General features: G+C 33.9%; 8 protein-coding genes across 8 annotated transcripts; 5 read left to right on the forward strand and 3 right to left on the reverse strand.

Annotated features, from left to right (window-relative positions):
• Positions 1 to 1,045: 1,045 nt before the first annotated feature.
• On the forward strand, positions 1,046 to 2,685 carry BX664DRAFT_253879 (uncharacterized protein; the record flags this gene model as incomplete). The annotated part of the gene is made up of 5 exons (XM_051540331.1): positions 1,046 to 1,139; positions 1,215 to 1,460; positions 1,659 to 1,914; positions 1,984 to 2,234; positions 2,327 to 2,685. Coding segments are annotated over 5 exons (1,206 nt in total), but the record flags the coding sequence as incomplete, so codon positions are not given.
• Positions 2,686 to 3,162: 477 nt separating this feature from the next.
• Positions 3,163 to 5,191, forward strand: BX664DRAFT_255575 (uncharacterized protein; the record flags this gene model as incomplete). Its single annotated transcript, XM_051540421.1, has 3 exons — positions 3,163 to 3,486; positions 3,553 to 4,488; positions 4,565 to 5,191. The coding sequence occupies 3 exons, from the start codon at positions 3,163 to 3,165 to the stop codon at positions 5,189 to 5,191; spliced, it is 1,887 nt and encodes a 628-aa protein (XP_051404746.1).
• A 345-nt stretch (positions 5,192 to 5,536) lies between these two features.
• Positions 5,537 to 7,883, forward strand: BX664DRAFT_310169 (uncharacterized protein; the record flags this gene model as incomplete). The annotated part of the gene is made up of 4 exons (XM_051542541.1): positions 5,537 to 5,875; positions 5,973 to 6,095; positions 6,159 to 7,064; positions 7,122 to 7,883. The coding sequence occupies 4 exons, from the start codon at positions 5,537 to 5,539 to the stop codon at positions 7,881 to 7,883; spliced, it is 2,130 nt and encodes a 709-aa protein (XP_051404747.1).
• A 385-nt stretch (positions 7,884 to 8,268) lies between these two features.
• On the forward strand, positions 8,269 to 9,925 carry BX664DRAFT_320569 (major facilitator superfamily domain-containing protein). Its single transcript, XM_051543147.1, has 5 exons — positions 8,269 to 8,502; positions 8,592 to 8,822; positions 8,887 to 9,384; positions 9,439 to 9,551; positions 9,620 to 9,925. The coding sequence occupies exons 1-5, from the start codon at positions 8,283 to 8,285 to the stop codon at positions 9,857 to 9,859; spliced, it is 1,302 nt and encodes a 433-aa protein (XP_051404748.1). The 5' UTR covers positions 8,269 to 8,282; the 3' UTR covers positions 9,860 to 9,925.
• On the reverse strand, positions 9,926 to 11,771 carry BX664DRAFT_320570 (uncharacterized protein). Its single transcript, XM_051543148.1, has 6 exons — positions 11,631 to 11,771; positions 10,946 to 11,559; positions 10,798 to 10,884; positions 10,610 to 10,744; positions 10,332 to 10,538; positions 9,926 to 10,245 (listed from the first exon to the last, which is right to left on the reverse strand). Exons 1-6 carry the CDS (start codon positions 11,734 to 11,736, stop codon positions 10,012 to 10,014), a joined length of 1,383 nt encoding a protein of 460 aa, XP_051404749.1. The 5' UTR covers positions 11,737 to 11,771; the 3' UTR covers positions 9,926 to 10,011.
• Positions 11,772 to 12,016: 245 nt separating this feature from the next.
• On the reverse strand, positions 12,017 to 14,005 carry BX664DRAFT_320571 (4-aminobutyrate aminotransferase). Its single transcript, XM_051543149.1, has 4 exons — positions 13,722 to 14,005; positions 13,501 to 13,657; positions 12,854 to 13,371; positions 12,017 to 12,753 (listed from the first exon to the last, which is right to left on the reverse strand). The coding sequence occupies exons 1-4, from the start codon at positions 13,948 to 13,950 to the stop codon at positions 12,179 to 12,181; spliced, it is 1,479 nt and encodes a 492-aa protein (XP_051404750.1). The 5' UTR covers positions 13,951 to 14,005; the 3' UTR covers positions 12,017 to 12,178.
• A 452-nt stretch (positions 14,006 to 14,457) lies between these two features.
• Positions 14,458 to 17,577, forward strand: BX664DRAFT_345272 (glycosyltransferase family 39 protein; the record flags this gene model as incomplete). The annotated part of the gene is made up of 11 exons (XM_051547496.1): positions 14,458 to 14,567; positions 14,644 to 14,796; positions 14,850 to 14,998; positions 15,063 to 15,171; positions 15,239 to 15,398; positions 15,477 to 15,660; positions 15,740 to 15,835; positions 15,894 to 16,143; positions 16,235 to 16,512; positions 16,595 to 17,327; positions 17,448 to 17,577. 11 exons carry the CDS (start codon positions 14,458 to 14,460, stop codon positions 17,575 to 17,577), a joined length of 2,352 nt encoding a protein of 783 aa, XP_051404751.1.
• A 491-nt stretch (positions 17,578 to 18,068) lies between these two features.
• On the reverse strand, positions 18,069 to 18,491 carry BX664DRAFT_250967 (uncharacterized protein; the record flags this gene model as incomplete). Its single annotated transcript, XM_051540293.1, has 1 exon — positions 18,069 to 18,491. A coding segment is annotated over one exon (423 nt), but the record flags the coding sequence as incomplete, so codon positions are not given.
• Between the last annotated feature and the right edge of the window lie 1,481 nt (positions 18,492 to 19,972).

Here is a 19,972-nt window from a genome sequence, read left to right on the forward strand (position 1 = left end):
AAGATGAAGTTGACGAAAAACTGGCCACGTCCTAGAAGTGATTTGATTGCTGACGATAAAAGAAAGAAAAGAAACAGGAAAAGAGGTTGTAACACAGCTTCCCAAAAAGATTTGGTAATACCCGCCCCCACACAGTTAGAGACGGAGTTTTGGTTGCATATGCGTATGTAGAGACTCTTAATTTTTTTTTTTTCATTTTTGTTTCCTTTCTCTTTTTTTTTCAATATTTTATTTATATTTATATGCTGTTTTGTTACATATGGAAAATAGAGATCAAAACACTCCTCCAACTGTGATAGTATCTTCAAGTTCTTCACCAGTTAGAAATGATAATAATAATAATAATAATGTCACTTCACCTATCGAAGCATGTACTACCAACAACAACAATAATAATAGTAATACTCCTCTCAAATCACCTAATGGATCTAATATACAACGTCCAAAAATGACCACTTTCAACACTATTCATACCGATAAATATCCTCATTCTTTACGTGATTTTCCTTTACATCATTTCGATCGTAACTTGACAGTAGAAAAAGCAACTTTTGATCCTCCTCTTCAGCGCCATATAACATCACAACAACAACAACAACAACAACAACAACAAACACCCTTGACTGTCCCATCACCACATCATGTACCACTTGACTCTACCATACGTCATGCTACTATCAATAGTGATGTTCCCACTGATGAAAGCAATAATGCCTCTATAACCGACTCTACCCTAGGTTTTTCTAATGTTGATGGTCATTCTACAACTATGACTGATTCTGATACTGTCACAAAACCTCAGCTTAGTACTCAATCTTCACCATCGGCTTCCTTCTCCAATGTACAACAAATACAAGATGAATCTATGCCTCCTTCCTTTTCATCTTCAACAAACATACCCGAGAAACAATTCACCTCTTCAACAAAACGACAGGATATAATACCGACAATCAAAATGGAGGTAAAAAAAAAATGATTAAAAGAAATAATGATAATAATATGGTTACTAACTCATTATTTATAGTCTGAAAGACGTCCTACCAAGAAAAAGAAACGAAAGCTACCACCTGTCAATGGGACGGCAACACCTTCCGAAGTGTTTCATCGTAATTTGGTAGATGCTGTTTCTAACGTGGAAGGTAATAAAAAAAAAAGTACTTGTATATTCAATATGACTAACAAAAATCCTTTTTTTTTTCTTTTCTTTGGAATAGATTCTGATGAACATGAACAATACGTATATCCATATAGCCATCATGATAAACCCGGAACACCATTGACGAACAATACAACCAGTAATAATAACATCATCAACAACAAAAAACAACTAAAGAAACGAAATCAGGATTTGCCAACACCATATCGACGATCGACAACGCCATCCAGATCTTCATCAACTGCAGCCTCTACCTTTTCGTTACAACAAGCAACAAATAATACTGGACCTCCACCAACGTCAGGTTCTCGTGGGTTTTTGACTGATTTACTGAATTATCAACATCGATCCACATCCTCTCTCTTGAAATATACCAGCGATAATAGCAACCATTCTTCTAATCATAAACGCCATTCACAGCAATACCATCAACAACAAAAGAAACAAGATTTGAAGCAACAACAAGATGTACATAAGCCATACAATACATATCGGTTAATAGATGAAGAAAATGGGACCTGGATCAAACGTGGCTATCGTCGCCCCAAGCTACGGAGTCATGTGATGGATCATCCAAGAAGTAGTGCTGCATTCCCTCAACCATGGTCACATGAAGCAAGTTCCAGCGATGATAATGATGATGACGATGATCAGCATGATTTACACCATTATCAAGATGATCGATATGGTGAACATATTTATCTTTTGCGGCATCACCCTGGACAACAAAGGAAATATCGTCATACACGTTCTTCATGGTAACATATATATTATATATATATTGGTATAAATCATTCCTAACTTTTTTTTTTTGTATTATGTAGTAGTAGAATTGTACGAAATACATTTCTCAGTATTCTATTATTTGTATTATTGATGTTGATCTTTACAGTGTACAAGGCGGAACCTTTGACAGATGTATCAGCATCTATGGGACATATTCTGGCGTCGGACAAGGAATTGATATTTGATTTGATGGTGAAGGCCAATAACTGGAATTGGTGGACCGTGCGGATTCAGCAAGCAGATCTAAGTGTGTTTGCATTTAGTGAACTTGTACCTTTCAATGACACTTTTGGTAATTATAAAATAAAAAAAAAACATATATATTTTATAAGATTCATTTATTTTTTTTTTATTTTTACATATTTTGGTTGTGTTATATATTAGGGGTGGATCCAGCTGAATATCTTGGTGATTGTCTATACTTTGATGAACCACTTTCATTTACATCATCAGTGATTTTGGGAAGAGATGAAAGAGCAAGTACATCAACTCAAATTAGAATCAAATCACCTGGGGCGGATGCAAGTGGGAATCAACGATGGTCTCGTATGATTCGATATCCTTATGGATTAGTGACTCGCGGTGTTATCAAGTATCGACCTTTTTCCCTTTTGAATCTTTCATCTAGTCAATCGATACCCCTTTGTGTTGTGACTCATGTTGATCCCATTACATCTATTACTACAGTTTATTTTGATGATGATCATGGTTACTGTTCTCATTATCCTATACTTACGTATTGAAATAAAAGATCCTTTTTTTTTCGGTGTTTGATATTGTTTTAAAGTTCTGTCTTTTTTATTATTGATGGTTTGTTTAGAAACCATCGGAAATGAATTACTCCGTGTGAACTACATGTTGAAAATGGCCCAGATATTCAAAAAACCTTGGCTTTTTTTTTTCTAATACATTTAAACTTTATATTAATGTGGAGAAGTGGAGACACAAAAAAAAAAAAACACATTGATGGGGTTGAGTCAAAAGTTAATGATGCATATAAAATATTGCCCTTCCTGTCTTTTTTTTTTCCCATTCATTTACTCTTTTTTTTTTTAAATTTTCTGTCTAACCTTCGTCTTTTCTTTTTTTTTAAAAAAAAAAAAAAAAAGATGACAAAAACTACTGAACAAATGATGATGCAAAAAGGATCTATTCGATCTATTTTGATTCCTGATCCTAGTAAAGACAATCCAGGGAACTATACAGCAGAGGAATTGGCGATGTTTGAGAATATTCATGAAGTACGAAAGGCAATGGATTTGTTCCTGAACTCATACACGGAAGAATGTGATGCCTTGTTGCTTCCAAAGCGTGATGCATCCATGTATCATTCTTTAGGTTATGCTTTTATTTTATCCCTCAAAGCTGTACTTACTTATCAACGTGCTGATATCGAATCTGCATTGGATGCCATGAAACATGCTTACCAAGTGGCTGATAAATTCCGTAAACGTGATAGTTCTTGGAAAAATGCTGCTCATAGTTTGATGACCACTTATTCTGTACAAGAACTCAAGGAAATGACAACCATTCAACGTCATGCTGTAAGTCATCTATTTATTATATAAAATAAAACATTCATCCATCTTTCTTTTTTTTTTTTCTTTTAGGAACTTGTGTTTGCAGAAACTTATCTGATGAAAGCTGGACTTCAAATTGTATATGAAGAATCATTTGTTGCATTTTTACGTGAAGGTGTAAAGGTACATGCATCTCATCAAATCTACAAAGCGCTGGAACGGTATCTTATGCATGTGCAAGAAGAAGCTAGTCAAGGCAAGGATGTATCTGGCTATGGCATGGATGCTCATTTTGCTTCAGGGATTGCATTTGGTATGGGATGTTTTAATTTAGCCATCAGTATGCTTCCTGATATCGTACTTAAAATGGCAGAATTTGTTGGTTTTCATGGTGATCGTGGTCTAAGCATGTGGTATTATCAATCCATTGGTGGTTGGGATAAAGTGGCAATGATGACAAAAAAACAAGAAAAACAACCTCAAACAGAACTTCAAGGTCCTCATGAAGGTTTACGTAGACAATTCTGTGATATGATGTTGATATTGTATAATATTGTCCTAGCAAAACTGACACCCGTGTCACATGTGAATGAACCTCTATCTGATTTAATTTTACAATATAATCTCAAGCTCTATCCTCGTGGAATGGTCTTTCTTACATTGAATGGTCGACGATTGGCCACGCAACGACAACTTCAGGAAGCCAAGGTTTATTATCAACGAGCTATTGATGCACAGGATTACATGAAACAACTACATCATATCTCCTTTTGGGAACTAGGCTTTATTGCTCTGTTGGAACAAGACTGGAAAACGGCCCATCAATTATTTCAACGATTGAATAAGGAAAGTAACTGGTCCAAAGCTGTTTATACTTACTTACAAGGCTTATCTCTCTATCTTTATGCTACTTATGATATGTCACCTGGTGAAAAACGCAAACAATTAATTCTCAAATCTGCTGAATTGATGGCCCTTGTTACCAAATCAAAACAAAAAATTGCAGGCAAATCCATCTTTATTGAGGTAACAATTAAAAAAAAAAAAAAAAAAAAGATGTTAGACAAACTTCATTTTGTAAAACCCTTTTATCATCCAATAGAAATTCGTAGCAAGAAAATCGCGCAAATTTGACCTCCAAGGTAACCGGTTACTCTTCCCGGATTTGGAAATCATTCATGCGTTCAGTGGACTTGATTTGTTAACCATTCCCTTGATGCGCAAGAACCTTCATCGCATCAATGCCATGTTGAAACGATTGGCTAATAGTCACTCCTTCTATGTGTACGATGATCTTTGTCTTTGTCATTTCTTACGCACCAATCTCATTCGGTTGTTATTAGAAGACCAGGAACAAAAAGAAAAACAGCAAGCCCTTGATTTGAAAGATGGGGATTATATCATCCAACAACAAGATGGATTCACTCTAGCTGAAATGAAAGAGATGCACAAGGAATCTGTCCATACTGTCATGACATTGGCAGAAAAGATTCAATTGGATCATTGGCTTTACTATTTTACGGTGTATGAACAGGCTCGGATGATGATCATGGAGGCTGATTATGATCAAGCGAAGAAAAAGATCCAATATCTCATTGACCGATCTGAAAGACATGATTTTAACGTGGGTGCTGGCCAACGAGCTAAAAACAAGTATTCCATGGAAAATGCCCTGATTTTGAAATGTCATAATTGTTTAGGTGTCATTGATGAATTGTCTTCTAAATAAGGTTTTTATAAATAAACATGTTATTTTTTTCATATGAACAATGTTTCCATTTACAACTAATTTAATCAATTGTGTGAATTACATGTTGAAAGGTCATTTTTTTTTTAAAGTTTGTTCTCCTTTGAAAATTGTATTAATGGGGATTTAAAAAAAAATTGGATCGTTCTCTTTTTTTTTTTTTTTTTTTTTTTTTTTCTTTCTTTCTTTCTTTCTTTCTTTCTTTCTTTCTTTTTCTTACTTTTTTCTTCTTCTCTTCCTATTGTGTGTATGCGTGCGTGTATCGAAAAGTGAATGTTGACCAATCTCAAACCAGGTTTACTTCCAACATGGGAAGGGGCTAAAACTATGAATGATGTTGAACTCTCAGGACCTTCTTTATATGAAATGACCCATCAAAGTCCAACAGTCGCCACCATCAATGAGACTTTGTCACCATCATTATCCAACTCGCAGCAACAAGTAGCATTCCAACAAGCACAACAGTCTCTCTATGACGATATTCGGGAAGCAAGACACGCTCTGGATCTTTTCCTGAATTCCAATATTACTGAATGTCTTGATATTGTCATTGCTAATCGCCACAAGTCAATGTATCATTCCTTATCTTATGCTTGTCTATTGGGAGGAACTGCTGTCTTAACTTATCAAAAAGATGATATTGCCAAAGCCATCATTGCCATGAAGGTATATGTAAAAAAAAAAAAAAAGAGACTATTTACTTTTTACACTTGTGCTCTTGTTTCTTATTTTTTTTCTTTCTTTTTTTTTTTTTTTTTGACAGGACACTTACCAATTGGCTGACAAATTTCGTACTCGCACTTGGAAACAACATTTTCGTGGGATCAACAAAAGAGTGCTATCTATTCAAGATATCAAAAAGATGACGCCAGTACAAAAGCATGCAGTAAGTAGAGATCAACTAGCGAAGGATGATCAAGTTTGTACTTACTAAAATATATATATATAGGAATTGGTTTATGCTGAAGCGTATTTGATGAAAGCAGGTTTACAAATCTTATACGATCAAAACTTTGTATTAGCACTCAAAGAAGGGTTAAAGGCTTACTTGGCGCATGGGATCTACAAATCACTGGAAAATTACATGTTACACGTCCAGAAAGAAGCAGGATTAGGAAAGGATGTGATGGAAGAATATGGATTGGATGGACATCTTATTTCAGGCATTGCGTTTGGTATGGCAGGTTTCAACTTGGCATTATCGGCTGTACCAGAATTCTTGTTACGTTTGGTGGAATATGTGGGATTTCAAGGTGACCGTAGTCTCGCTATGTGGTATTGTACTTCTTTGGGTGGATGGAATGATAACAATCATGAACAACAAGGTGAAAATGAAGGATTACGACGACAATTCTGTGATATGATTTTGATGGGTTACAATGTTGTTTTATGTAAACTTACTCGTCTATCGCATGTGGACGAAGTACTTGGTGATCGTATACTGACCTATCATTTGAAAAAATATCCAAATGGTGTGATCTTTTTGGCGCTTAAAGGACGACAACTGGCTACTCAGCGGAAACTTGAACAAGCCAAGGTTTACTATCAAAAGGCAATGGACGCACAAGATGTATGGCCACAATTACAAGATATACCTCGATGGGAATTGGGTACTTTGGCTCTAGTAGAACAAAATTGGCGTGGTGCTTTAGAAGTATTCCAATATCTTCTCAACAACAATTCTTGGTCAAAGGCTGTTTATACTTATATGCATGCTGTGTCACTTTATATGTTCGCTTTGGAAACTCATCCTTCTGGACCCAAGCGCAAAGCTATTTTGGATAATGTCACTCTATCTATGAAATCCGTTACAAAGGCAAAACAAAAGATTGCTGGTAAATCCATTTTTATTGAGGTAATATATATCATATATGAATGTGAGTGAAATCTCATGATTTATCTATCTATATAGAAATTCTTTGCAAGAAAGTCGCGGAAATATGATCTTCAAGGAAATCGTTTACTCTTCCCGGATTTGGAAATCTTATTATCTATTGGTGCATTGGAACTAATGCCTGTGAACTGGATTCACAAGAATCTGATACGGATCGACCATACTTTGAAACGTTTGGAGACTAGTCGATCATTCTATGTACATGATGATATCTGTTTATCTCATTTGTTACGTGCTACTTTATATCGATTATTATTGGAACAAGAAGAAGAATCAATCACAACTTCATCCAAACTTCTTGGTCATGATGAACTACGACAGCAGCATCCAAACAAAGTGATGCATCGACAATCTATTCAAGTAGTAATGGATCATGCACCCAAAGTACAACTGGATCATTGGATATATTATTTTGCTCGGTATGAAAAAGCTCAACTCTTAATAGTAGATCGATGTTATGCAGAAGCGAAGCGAGAATTGGATTGTATTTTGCGACACACAGAAAAGAATGATTTTAATGTTGGAGCTGGCGCTCGTGCAAAAAGTAAATATTCTATGGAAAACGCCTTGATTTTGAAATGTCATAGCTGTCTTGGATACATAGCTGAAGTCGCGACAAAGGGAACCAAGATAGAACAGCAACAACGAAAATTGCGATCTTACCGTCCTGTTCATCATCGTGCTGGCCCAACAGATACTCTTGACGATAACAGCTGTATTACTTTTACTGGATCAGATACTCCTATTTTGCCATATCTCTCACGAAAAAACTCTATTTAAGTCCTAGTTTATATAATGTATTTTTTTTTTTTTAGTATATTATTCTATTCCCATATTTTTACGTAGTTAATCTTTTTTTTTTTTTCTTATAATATATATTAAACATTTCTGATTTACCACTCCTCCTTTTATTGTATGAAAATAGATTGATTCTTTAGGAGAAATTCGTTTATTTTCCTAAAAGATTGTGTAACAAAAGGCCGATTCACTCACATTTTCTACCATGGTTACCGATCTTACTTTCAATCTAATTTTTTTTTTTTTTTAGTATCATGTTGGATGACAAATCTAGCCAATTGCAAACCTTATTTACGGAGTAAAAAAAAAAGATTATTTACCAGGATGCATTAAAGATTCTTTTTTTTTTTCATCTTTTGTTATCTTAATACGATCCATTGAATGGATTCCATCGAAAGTTCTTCTGTTGATCATACAAATGGCAAAATGCATTGGAAAAAACAATTACCACCTCTTTTACAAGGGTTTTATTTTCAATTATTGGCAGGCATCAATGATGCTAACCTAGGTATCATTCTTCCAAGTATCAAGGCTCAATATGGTTTGACTCAATATGTGGTCTCGATTGTTTTTCTTTGTACTACGGCTGGGTATATGCTAGGTAAAAAGAATACATTTTTCTTTTTAAAAAAAAAACAAACGAAAATGACACTCATTTTATATTTTTTTTTTTTTTTTAAAAAAAAAAAGCGGCTGTGATGAATGGTTATCTTATTCGTAAATATAATCAAGTTGGTACTGCGATGATTGGTTCCGTTTCATTGGTGGCTGGTTACTTGGTGTTTAGTTGTCCGATTCCTTTCCCTGTGCTTTGTGTGTTTATGATCTTCATTGGGTTTGGTTTAGCTTTGGTGCAAAGTTGTAGTAATGTCATTTCTAGTCAAATGCCTCGATCTACAGTGATATTGAATTTTTTACATGGTAAGTTTTATTGAAAAAAAAAAAATAAGAATCTAATTTTCCTTTTTTTTTTTTTTTGGGAAAGCTTTTTATGGATTTGGTGCGTTATTGGGACCTTTGATTGCTTCTGGTCTTCCAGGATGGCAAGACACATATCGATTATTTTGTGGATTGTCAGGATTCAGTATTGTTCTTCAATTATTTACATTCCATGATTATGATCCTCCCGTTGAACAACAAGAATCATCCACTACTGATAAGGATCATCAACGTATTATGTATGATACACTCCATCAACCTATTCTGTATGCATGTGCTGTGTTTTTATTACTTTATGTTGGTACGGAAGTCTGCATTGGCAATTGGGGCTATACTTTCTTGATCACAGCACGCAGTAATGATACAACGGCCATGGCACATATCATGACGGGCTATTGGGGAGGTATCTGTGCTGGTAGATTAGGTTTGAGTTGGTTAACGTTTAAAATCGGGGAGAAGAAGATGATCTATAGCTATGTGAGTGTTTTGATTGGTATGCTCTTCCTTTTATGGTTTGTCCCTTTAGTTTCGGTCAATGCTACTGGTAATAATAAAAAAAAAAAAAAAAGATAAATATACTCATTTTTTTTTTTGAAAGCTTTGGTCATCATTGGCATCACCATTGGTCCCCTTTTCCCCACCACCGTGGCTTTGACTACTAAAGTCGTACCTGATCATTTGCGAGCCACCACCATTGGTTTCCTTTGTGCGGTAAAATAAAAATAAAAAATAATTTCACACATGGATATATAATTATTTTTTATTTCATTTGGAAATAGTTTGGTTCTGGTGGATCAGCCTTGTTTCCATACGCAGGAGGGGTATTGATCGGTTCTCTTGGTGTACGTTCTTTACTTCCATTTTGTATCTCTATGGCAATCATGATGCTGATTTCTTGGATCTTTGTCCCCAATCCCGACTCTACTCATACTTTTTATTGTTGGATCAAAAATCGACTTGGCAAGAAAACGTCTAACCAACCAACCACTGACTCTATCTCTCTCACCATCATCACTTAACTCACTCATACATACATATGTTAAGATAATAAAAATAAAAAAAAGAGAGAGAGAGACGAATGAATCATCTGTATTTTTTATTTTTTTTTTCTAAAAGTAACACATTATACAAAAACGGGTATTTACACTATAATACAAAAGTTGACAGGATATCAAGAAGTCAATGAGCCCCAGGCAGTATCATCCAAATGTTCCAGTTCATAAGTAAAAGAAGATGATTCTGAACGTCGATGTGATTTCCTGGATGAATGTCGTTTAGTTCTTGATGTTGGATGTTGTTTCGGTTCTGAGATAGATGGAGTCAACATCACTTTGTTCGTTGCTGTCATTCTATTTTGTTGTTGTTGTTGTTGTTGCTGTTGTTGTACTGGAATCGCTCGACTAGACTAAGAAAAAAAGAAAAAAAAGAATTTTTTTTTATTAAATGATAAGTACCTCTGTTGCGCAATTAACTATTTCTTTCATATCTTACATGTTCACGTATACGACGAAGCATTTGTTTCGAACTCCAAGAGGCATCATACACTTTGGAGAATTCTTGATGCAGTATTCCAGGTGATGATGGGGTGCTCAGTAGCGATGTTTCACCAGTTCGTTTCATACGAGATAACACATTGATGACAGTGGTATGTACAATGGCAAGACTACGATCTACATTTGTATTATTGATTTTCGGAATCTAATATCAAAAGAATAGGAATGATGATGTGAGCTATTTTTTCTCTTTTATATATATATATATATATTTACCATCCACAAATCAGCAGCTTTACAAAGGTGACGTTGTATCAATCGGATATTATCAAAATAATGGATATACTTGTTGGCTTTGGGAGCAACCGTCATATATTTTGCGCGGATGGCAAACCTTTCCATATGCTTTTGCTACAAATAAAAGATTCAATATACTATATCCTTCTTTGTTCATAACTACTTACTTCGTTGCTGATATAAATTAATAAAGGTATACAATGTGGATGTTTTTGAATCAAGAATCGCATGGTATCAATGGATAAAGCTACACCCTAAACAAAAAGAATATAAGTTGGTATGTCTATAGATATATATATTTTTTTTTGTTATTACCTCGATCACTAGGTTTTCTTTTCTTTGATAAAATCCATGAATCATCTTATCCAACGTTGACACTAATAATTGATTTTGTGTTTCATAACCTTGAATAACACTGGATGCAGAATCATTTGTATCCATATTGGTCGTATTTTTATCAGAAGTGGTGCTATTGATACTATTCAGTGTATCATGACTATTGCTACTATTTTGGCTATGAGTATCATTTTCTTCATCTTCTTCGTCATCTTCAACTTCAGTATTTGGTATGGTTGTATTATTCGTTCCATTCGATTCGTTAGTTACAGCTTGATAAGATGATGCCCAAAGAAGAGGTTGTGATTTATTAGGATCGAAACTACGTAAAAGAGACCGAACGTGATCGGTGGATAAGACAGTAGTGATACCCATGCGATGAGCAAGAAGACTAGCCAATGTTGATTTACCGCAGCCTGAGGTACCTCCTAATAATATACAGACACAATCTTGTCGTTGAGTCATTGCCCATGCCATTGCTAGATCAGTTAGACTTGTTGAATAATGTTGTTCAACAAGATAATGTCGTATCGTTTTCCATAAGTTTGTCAATGTTATGCTGGTATTTGGATCTATTGTTTGAGTCAAAGCATCTAAACAAAGTAATAATAAAGATTAAACTAGTTGTTAATAGATATTACTATTCTATTTTTTTTTTTTTTACCAATGACATGTTGAATATGACTATGTTTAACTCCAATGAAAGAAAGTAAGAGTTGAATATGATATTGAGTGTACCGATTTCCATCCTCTAAAAGAAAAGAAAGCATAACACACTTTGAAAGGTGACAGAACAAAAAAAAAAAAAAAAAAAAAAGAAAACCCAATTTTCTTTTACTGCTTAGCGTTTTTAACCTTTTGTTCTCGCGTTCCATACTCCGCGAATCAAATCGATTGGCTTACCAAAGTTTTAAAATGTTTTCCCCACACGCTGATCCATAAAAATAAAAATAATTAGATCTACGAGACATGAATATGTCCCCTTTGTATTTCAATTTTGGCTCAAAAGTATTATGTAAAAAAAAAAAAAAAAAAAAAAAAAAAAGGATATTGAGTATATAATGATTATGGTTTTTTTTTATTCGAAAAGTTTCTATACAAAAAACAAAAAAAGAAAAATAAAGGCAATTCACAAGGAAAAACCCTGTAATAACAAATAATAAAATGATAGAGAAAACAATGATAAAACGGACTAAACTAAGATAATAACTATTACTGTAATTTTAAAGCATCTTCGATAGTGTTCAAAAAGATATCGGCATGACGTCTTTGGAATGTCAACATGGGACGTAAACGAACAGTACGATCACCACAACCACCCACATTGACACCTTTTTGTCGCATATCCATCAATAGTTGATCACGTTTAGCACTATTAGCTAAATCAAAAGCAATAAATGTACCTTGTCCACGTAAATTTTCCAATGATTTGAAGGTAGGGAGTTGTTCTTGTAAGTAGGCACCGACTTGCTTGACATTGGTTAATAGATCCTTACTTTCAATTTCATTGATGATGGCAGCAGCTTGCATAGCACGAACAGGATCACCCATCCAAGTATTATAGAGACGATAAGGTTGACTGGGACGAAGACGATGATTCAAAAAGAATCCAGCAGCTTGGAATTTCTTGGAGAAAGTAACAATATCAGGTGATTCAGGTAATTCCCAAGCTTCATGAGCCCAAAACGTTCCAGTACCACCAACACCTGTTTGAACTTCATCTACAATGAATAATACATCATGTTTCTTGCAAATGGCTTGTAATTGACGGAAGAATGCAGGAGAAGCTATTTAAGAAAGAAAGAAAATAAAAAAGATTAATCTTCATTATTCTCTCTCATTTTTTTTTTTTGGTTCCTTCCTTCATGTAGATATTTTTATCTTTACCATGATTATCACCACCTTCTGATTGAATAGGTTCCACAATAAGAGCAGCCACTGGTTGTTTATTCTTTTGAATGATTTCTTCCACAGCTTGTAAAGATTCTTTTTCGACCTTGGTATTATATTCTTCATTTTCGGCCAGAGGATATTTACGTAATGGGAAAGGAGCCTTGGGCCAGTTGAAAGCAGGAATATCGATCTTGTGAATTGCTTTGGAAGCAGTAGCAGTTAAAGAACCAAAGAGACGTCCATGGAAAGCTTGAGAGAAACTGAGAATGGACATATCAGGAGAGCCCGGGGCTTGATTGTTCATACAACTTGTTAATTCGTCCAGAGAAAAATCCTTGTCACCTCGTTTTTTAGCAGCTTGGTACATGAAAGCAGTTTTGAATGCATTTTCATTAGCACATGAACCACACATCACTGTAAATACTTGATCCAATCCTTTAGGTGCCACACGCATAAAAGCATTTTCTACATTGTCCACCCAGTCTTTGTTTGGGTTCACACCAAGAGCAGCTCTAATAGGAAAGAAGAAAAAAAAACAAAAAACAAATCACTATTTACTTTTCACACGGACACATATACACACGCAGACGTCAACTTAACACATATTTTCTTTTGAACACACACACACACGCAGTTATTACCTGTTAGCAAGAGCAGTTTGAAAGGCAGGATTTTTGACCAGTTCAAGAAAAGCAGGATTGTTGTAACCAACAGGAATAGAGGCGATCTGAGCAAACATATCCAATAAAGCATTACCATCAGCATCTACAATATAATTGCCCTTGGACTTTTCGAAATCTATTATATAAACGTGAATATCAAATTGTATTATATTGTTAAATAAATAAATAAAAAGAATTACCAGCTACGAAGAAAACAGATCGAGTATCTTGATATTGAGTCAAACGTTGTTGAATGGCTTTTGATTGAGGACCAGGAACTGCAGTTTTCATAGAAGGTTGGGTTGGTTCATCGGGGAAGAAAGGAGCAGGATAATTAGAAGTATTCGTAGTACGACTAGCTACTGTAGCCAAAGAGCGTTGAACAATACGTTGTGTAGTGAAGACACGTTGACTAGAAGCACGAAGCATATTTCTTTGAAAGAGTGGGGAGTTGAAGAGAGAGAGAAAAATCAAAAAAAAAAAAAAAAAAAAGAGAGAGAGAGAGAGAGAAAGAAATCAAAAAAAAAGAAAGTAGAATTGGATTATTTATATGTCAGATAAAAAAAAAAAAAAAGAAGAGGTAGGATCAAGTTTCCCTTATACGAACCGTGTCTTTTTTTCACAAATGTTAAACATTTTATATTTGTGTTCTTAATATTTGTTGTTTTTTTGTCATAAAGTTTGACCAAGCATGATCCTAAACGGATGATCTTTCTTCTTTGATTGGTGCTGACCATACTGAATTTTGAACTACCGTTATCTTGAACAATAGGCGAAAACGGTGTTTGAATCATAGAAAAAAGCACACACGACCCTATTTTCTTTCTTTTTTTTTTTTTTTTTGCTCTCTTTATCATTTCTCCGGTACGCGTTTTCGTTTTTACCCTCAAAATGGTGAAAGGAGATCCGTCCAAGGATGTCAGAATGCTCACACATATGTTTGTAACACCTTGTTTACAACGTAAAGATATCTTCTTTTTATTGGTTTTATTGGCCCTTGCTCTGATTGTACGTTTATACAAAATAGATCAACCAAATGAAGTTGTGTAAGTCTATCTTTTTTTTTAAAAAAAAAAAAAAAAGAAATCATATTTATTCAAGCTTTTTGATAATGATAAATAGGTTTGATGAAGTTCATTTTGGTGGTTTTGCTGGACAATATATTAATGGTACTTATTATTTTGATGTCCATCCACCTTTGGCAAAAATGTTGATTGCTTTATCAAGTCAAATTTCTGGTTATCAAGGTGAATTTGACTTTGGTTTGATCGGAAAGTAAAGTAAAACATTATGCAAGTTATCTTATCTAATATTATATTCTCTTATAGTTCATATACCTCCAATGTTCCTTTTGTACAGATGCGTACTGTTTCTGCCATTCTAGGTGCTTTACTTGCTCCTATATCTTATATTACTTTACGTGATGGTGGTCATTCTATACAAGCTTCTTTGGTAACAGCCATCGCTGTATGTTTTGGTAAAGTAATCAAGTTATTATAATGAATTATTCCTATATTAATTTCTTTTCTATATTGACTTAGAGAACAGTTTGGTTACCAATAGTCGTCTCATTCTTTTAGATCCTTACTTGTTGTTCTTTACAGCTTGGTCTCTTATGTCATGGAACAAATTCTTCAAATACAGCAATAGGTATTATTAGAACACATTGATAAAAGAAAAAGGATTAGTTTATAACTGTTGAATTTACTTTTTTTAGACCTTTTTCTTCGTCTTGGTGGATTTGGCTAACTATGACTGGATTGGGATTGGGTTGTACTTTGAGTTGCAAATGGGTAGGTCTGTTTATCATTGCTACTATAGGATGTTCCACTATCAATCAATTATGGGGAATCTGGGGAAATCTGAATGTTACAAAAGTAAGTTAGAATTTCTTTTATTTTATATTGTGTATGTTATATATATATATATATACTAAAGGCTATTTTACAAAATAGATGCGATTCCTTCGACATGTTTTGGCTCGAACTATTTGTTTGATCATATTACCAATGATATTGTATATTGGATCATTCTATATTCATTTTTATTTACTTCCTTTTTCTGGTCCTGGTGATAGTATGATGTCCTCTCATTTTCAGCATTCTCTTATTGGCCATGAAATTGATGACAGTCCAATTGGTAATGTATAATATATGGAATAAAATACAATAATTGAATTTTTTTTTAATTTTATTTTATTTTTATTCTTTTGTTATAGATATTGTTTATGGATCAGCTATTACTGTTCGTCATCTAGGTACCAATGGTGGTTATTTACATTCACATGATGCCGCCTATCCTGAAGGCAGTAATCGTAAGTGAATAGAATAATGATAAAGACATGATGATTTATATCACCTTTTCTTTTATAGAGCAACAAGTGACATTATATCCCTATCAAGATGAAAACAATTGGTGGATTATTCGAAAAATGAATAGTACATTGGATTTTGAAGAAAAAGAAAGTGGTGATCTTTTGGGATCCGATGGCAGAACGTGGCTAGATTATGTACGACACGGCGATATTGTACGTTTGGAACATATAAAAACAAGTCCAAGAAGATTACACAGTCATGATATCAAAGCACCTATCTCTGATGATGAATCCTACAAAGAAGTTAGGTAAATCTGGAACCTTTTTTTTTTTTTTTGTTATTATTACTAAAATGTAATGGAAGAAATACTGATTGATTCTTTGTTTATATATATATAGTGGCTATGGTTTTCCTGATTATGAAGGAGATTCCAATGATCTTTGGCGTTTAGTTATTCCAGCTCATGACAAAAGTGAAGGCAACGACGATAAATATGGGCGGCTACAAACACTACGAACAACATTTCAACTTATTCATCCTATGCAATCATGTGCTTTGTATTCTGGAAATAAGAGATTACCTGATTGGGGATTTGGACAACAAGAAGTAGCCTGTATTCAAAATGGAAAATTACCTAAAACATTATGGATGGTAGAAGAAACACATCATGATCTATGTAAGTTATAATATAGTATAATATATATATATATATATATATATATATATATATATAACTAATCCCTATTCTAATTTTATAGTACCTGATAATACAACCAAAGTCAACTATCCTCATTCTAGTTTTTGGATGAAATTCAAAGAACTTCATCAACGTATGTGGACTGCCAACAGAGATTTGACTGAAACTCATCCTTATCAATCTCGACCTCCTGACTGGCCAATGCTTCGACGAGGTGTATCTTTCTGGGCCAGAGATCAACGTCATATTTATTTTTTGGGAAATCCTGCATTATATTGGGCAAGTACTATATCGATCTTTACTTTTTTAATTCTTTTCAGCTTCTTCAAGGTCCGTGCTCATCGTCAGATTAAGGAAAAATTCAATCCTCTTCGCCAACAGTATTATGAACAAGCAGCTGGATTTTATACCATGGCATGGGCATTCCATTATCTTCCTTTTTATTTGATGGGTCGACAATTATTTTTACATCATTACCTTCCAGCTCTTTACTGTGCTCTCTTGGTATTTGGTGTTGGCTTTGATTGTGTGTTACAGAAATGGTCTCCTTCTGCTCCAAGCTCCCCTGTTCACCGTTCATCTACATCTTCTACTTCTCAAGTAATGACCACTTCAACAAAAACGATATCGGCTTTCCGTGCATCTCTTTCTCGTTGGTCTGTTGCCTCTCTGTGGATCATGATCATTATAACTATCTTTTATCTATATGCTCCATTATCTTATGGCTTATCTTGGAATCAAGCATCATGTCAAGAAGCTCAATGGTTACCATTATGGGAATTTGATTGTGGAAGGTAAAAGAAAAAAAAAAGAACAAGGATCGGGAACAGCATAGGTGTGTTTTGCAGGGACTGCGTATCTTTGACATTGACCTTTTCTTTTTTTTTTTTTTTTTTTTTTGTTATATTGATTAGATATACCCAAGGAGCTTTGTCTTCTTCAATGTCTGCGGTCGATAGTCCTACTTCCTTTACCATGGATTCGTCCGAACTTGATTCGAAACTATATCCTTTTGTGCATACTTCATATCACGGTGAACTTTAGTTTGTTAGTTGATATATATATTGAAAAAATAAATATTCTAGAACGTTTTGATATCAATATATTTATGTAGACATTCAATTTATTTATTTTTTGTTTTATGACAAAATTCATTTTCTTGGTTAGTATGGTGTCAAAAGATAATATGAACGCATTTTGTTTGTATGAAATCAATTGAAATAAAATTCAATGTGTATTAGCAGAGAGAAAGTGAAGAAAAAAAAAGGTACTCGAAAAATCTGACTAACTTTCATATATTCTGTATTCTACAAAGCCTTCAATGAACCACATCGGTATGAATAAAGCACGAGACCAAAAAAAAAAAAAAATTGGAATGATTCATTTTATTTATAATAATAAGTTTGGATATTATACTAAATGAAAGAGAACGAATGACGAGGAAATTGTCATCATCATGACTACTTATTGTTTGATCGATTAACATCACTCATTCTTTGTTCAAAAATATCCATATATTCATCATCTTTATTACGCCAGACCAGTTCATAACGTTCCTCAAAAGCATCTCGATCAATGAATCCCTCACCAGCTTCGAAGGCTTGGATGATTTCATCAATCACGCGAAGCAAAATCATTTCAGCATCACCTTGTGTAGTAATACTACTGTATCCACGTAATAATCGATTATTATGAATTGCAAGCGAGGTCAAGAGTTGAAGACGTTGGAGTAAATCATTCCATCCACCAATAGCTTCACAGATATAGGCCGTCTGAGCAGGAAATCGTTGATCACCATCAAAAAGAAAAGTGGTATCTATTGGATTTAAGCGATGGGTCGATATAAAGGTGGGTGACAATTTCCCTGGGGTTTCCAGCAAGTAGTTGCGTAATCGATAAACGTATTGTAGTATATCCTCTGTGGCATACCATCGTAGTTGACCAGCAGCTTGCATTCGTATTGGCGTTGAACATACATACATAATGATTTCTTTTTTTTTTATTATTATTTTTTTTATGTAAGGAATCAAGTTGAAAAAAAAGTATGAGCATTAATGGGTGAAGGAAGAAAAGGCTTTAAATAATTTTTTTTCCCTTGCCTCATTGACATCAATTTCTATCAGTTTTCATTGTCTATTATATATATATATATATGTCAGTTTTGTTCATTGTTGTTCCTTTGATATCCGATGATATATGGAGAAAAAGCCAATCCGATTTAATTAATACTTCATCTACAAAATTCCTAAAACTAAGAGTGAAAAAAAAAAAATACTTGACAATCGAAACATATCAATGATCTCTTTGTATTCCATGTGCTCTTTCTGTTCAACGAATTGAAATCCCGAGAACCAAAAATTGAAAAAATTCATGCAGCACATGTATCATTATCACCAGAGTATCATTATTTGATCTAAACAAGAATAATCATGATCGATTAGGTTTTGGAAATTGTAAACGAAGTTTGACGCCATCCTACCCCACGCGATACCAACTATAAACAGAAAAGATTCCTATAAGCTACTATCATCACTATTCACAAAAAAAAAAATACATTTTTATAAAGTTTTGAACTATGATGCGGCACATTTGTGATGTTATTGGCTGTTACACGACTTGTTGTTCAGCTGTTCATAGAACATTTATTGAATAAAATGGTTGAATGATTACAATATCATAATAGTCATAAGAAAGCACAGTATAATGATCAATTGAATTTATGACTTATTTTTAAAAAAAAAAAAAGAAAAAGAAAAAAAAAGGGTCTTTGGTTTTCAATTTTCCATTTTAGATATAAAAAAATAATGATGATGATAATGATGACGATAATGATCCGTGCGTCATTCTTTCTCTCTTTCTCTATGGGAATTGATGAGAATTAAACTCTTCCATTAGTGAATGATCCATCATGATGACAGGTACGAAATCAATCGAAAAGAACACCATATTAGGAAACTATCTGTTGAACTAGAAATGGTAATCATTTCATCATCCGCTCATCGACAAAATAAAAAAAATCAGGTACCATCATAATAGAAAAAAAAATCCAGCCAACACCATCCTTTTCTAGATATTCTTTTTCATAGAGATTCTGTTATTAGCAAAGGATCTATTTTCGTTCTACTCAAGAAGAGTGGGGGGAGAACAAACTTGAAACGAATCCGATTCAGGGATGATTTATGGACATAACGAAAAAAAGGTAAAAACACTGCATAAAGGGATTCATGCAGCAGCTCCGACCTAAAATCCAATTCAATTGAGTTTAAGGGCGTACAAACAAAAGAACATTTCTTCATGATTTACATTCAATAATATGAAAATTTGTTCACTATTATGAATAAATATGTAATAGGATGAATATAGTATAAATTTCATCTTTGAAATTTTTGAGGAAATGTGACTGAAAAAGGAAAATTAAAATGCGAAACTTATTTTGTAA

This window comes from Halteromyces radiatus (genome assembly GCF_025201355.1).
Source record: "Halteromyces radiatus strain CBS 162.75 chromosome Unknown BX664scaffold_1, whole genome shotgun sequence".
Lineage (NCBI taxonomy): Eukaryota > Fungi > Mucoromycota > Mucoromycetes > Mucorales > Cunninghamellaceae > Halteromyces > Halteromyces radiatus.

Excerpts from the sequence above, each read along its gene's own strand:
- BX664DRAFT_320570 (XM_051543148.1), bottom strand. The coding sequence starts at position 11,736 with ATGCTTTCTTTTCTTTTAGAGGATGGAAATCGGTACACTCAATATCAT. Across the intron at positions 10,745-10,797 it reads TAATTTATATCAGCAACGAA|CAAAAGCATATGGAAAGGTT; the intron begins GTAAGTAGTTAT and ends TTTTATTTGTAG. Across the intron at positions 10,246-10,331 it reads TTCGTCGTATACGTGAACAT|TCTAGTCGAGCGATTCCAGT; the intron begins GTAAGATATGAA and ends TTTTTTTCTTAG.
- BX664DRAFT_320571 (XM_051543149.1), bottom strand. The coding sequence starts at position 13,950 with ATGCTTCGTGCTTCTAGTCAACGTGTCTTCACTACACAACGTATTGTT. Across the intron at positions 13,372-13,500 it reads CAAACTGCTCTTGCTAACAG|AGCTGCTCTTGGTGTGAACC; the intron begins GTAATAACTGCG and ends CTTTCCTATTAG. Across the intron at positions 12,754-12,853 it reads AGAAGGTGGTGATAATCATG|CTTCTCCTGCATTCTTCCGT; the intron begins GTAAAGATAAAA and ends TTTCTTAAATAG.
- BX664DRAFT_320569 (XM_051543147.1), top strand. The coding sequence starts at position 8,283 with ATGGATTCCATCGAAAGTTCTTCTGTTGATCATACAAATGGCAAAATG. Across the intron at positions 8,503-8,591 it reads TACGGCTGGGTATATGCTAG|CGGCTGTGATGAATGGTTAT; the intron begins GTAAAAAGAATA and ends AAAAAAAAAAAG. Across the intron at positions 8,823-8,886 it reads GATATTGAATTTTTTACATG|CTTTTTATGGATTTGGTGCG; the intron begins GTAAGTTTTATT and ends TTTTTGGGAAAG.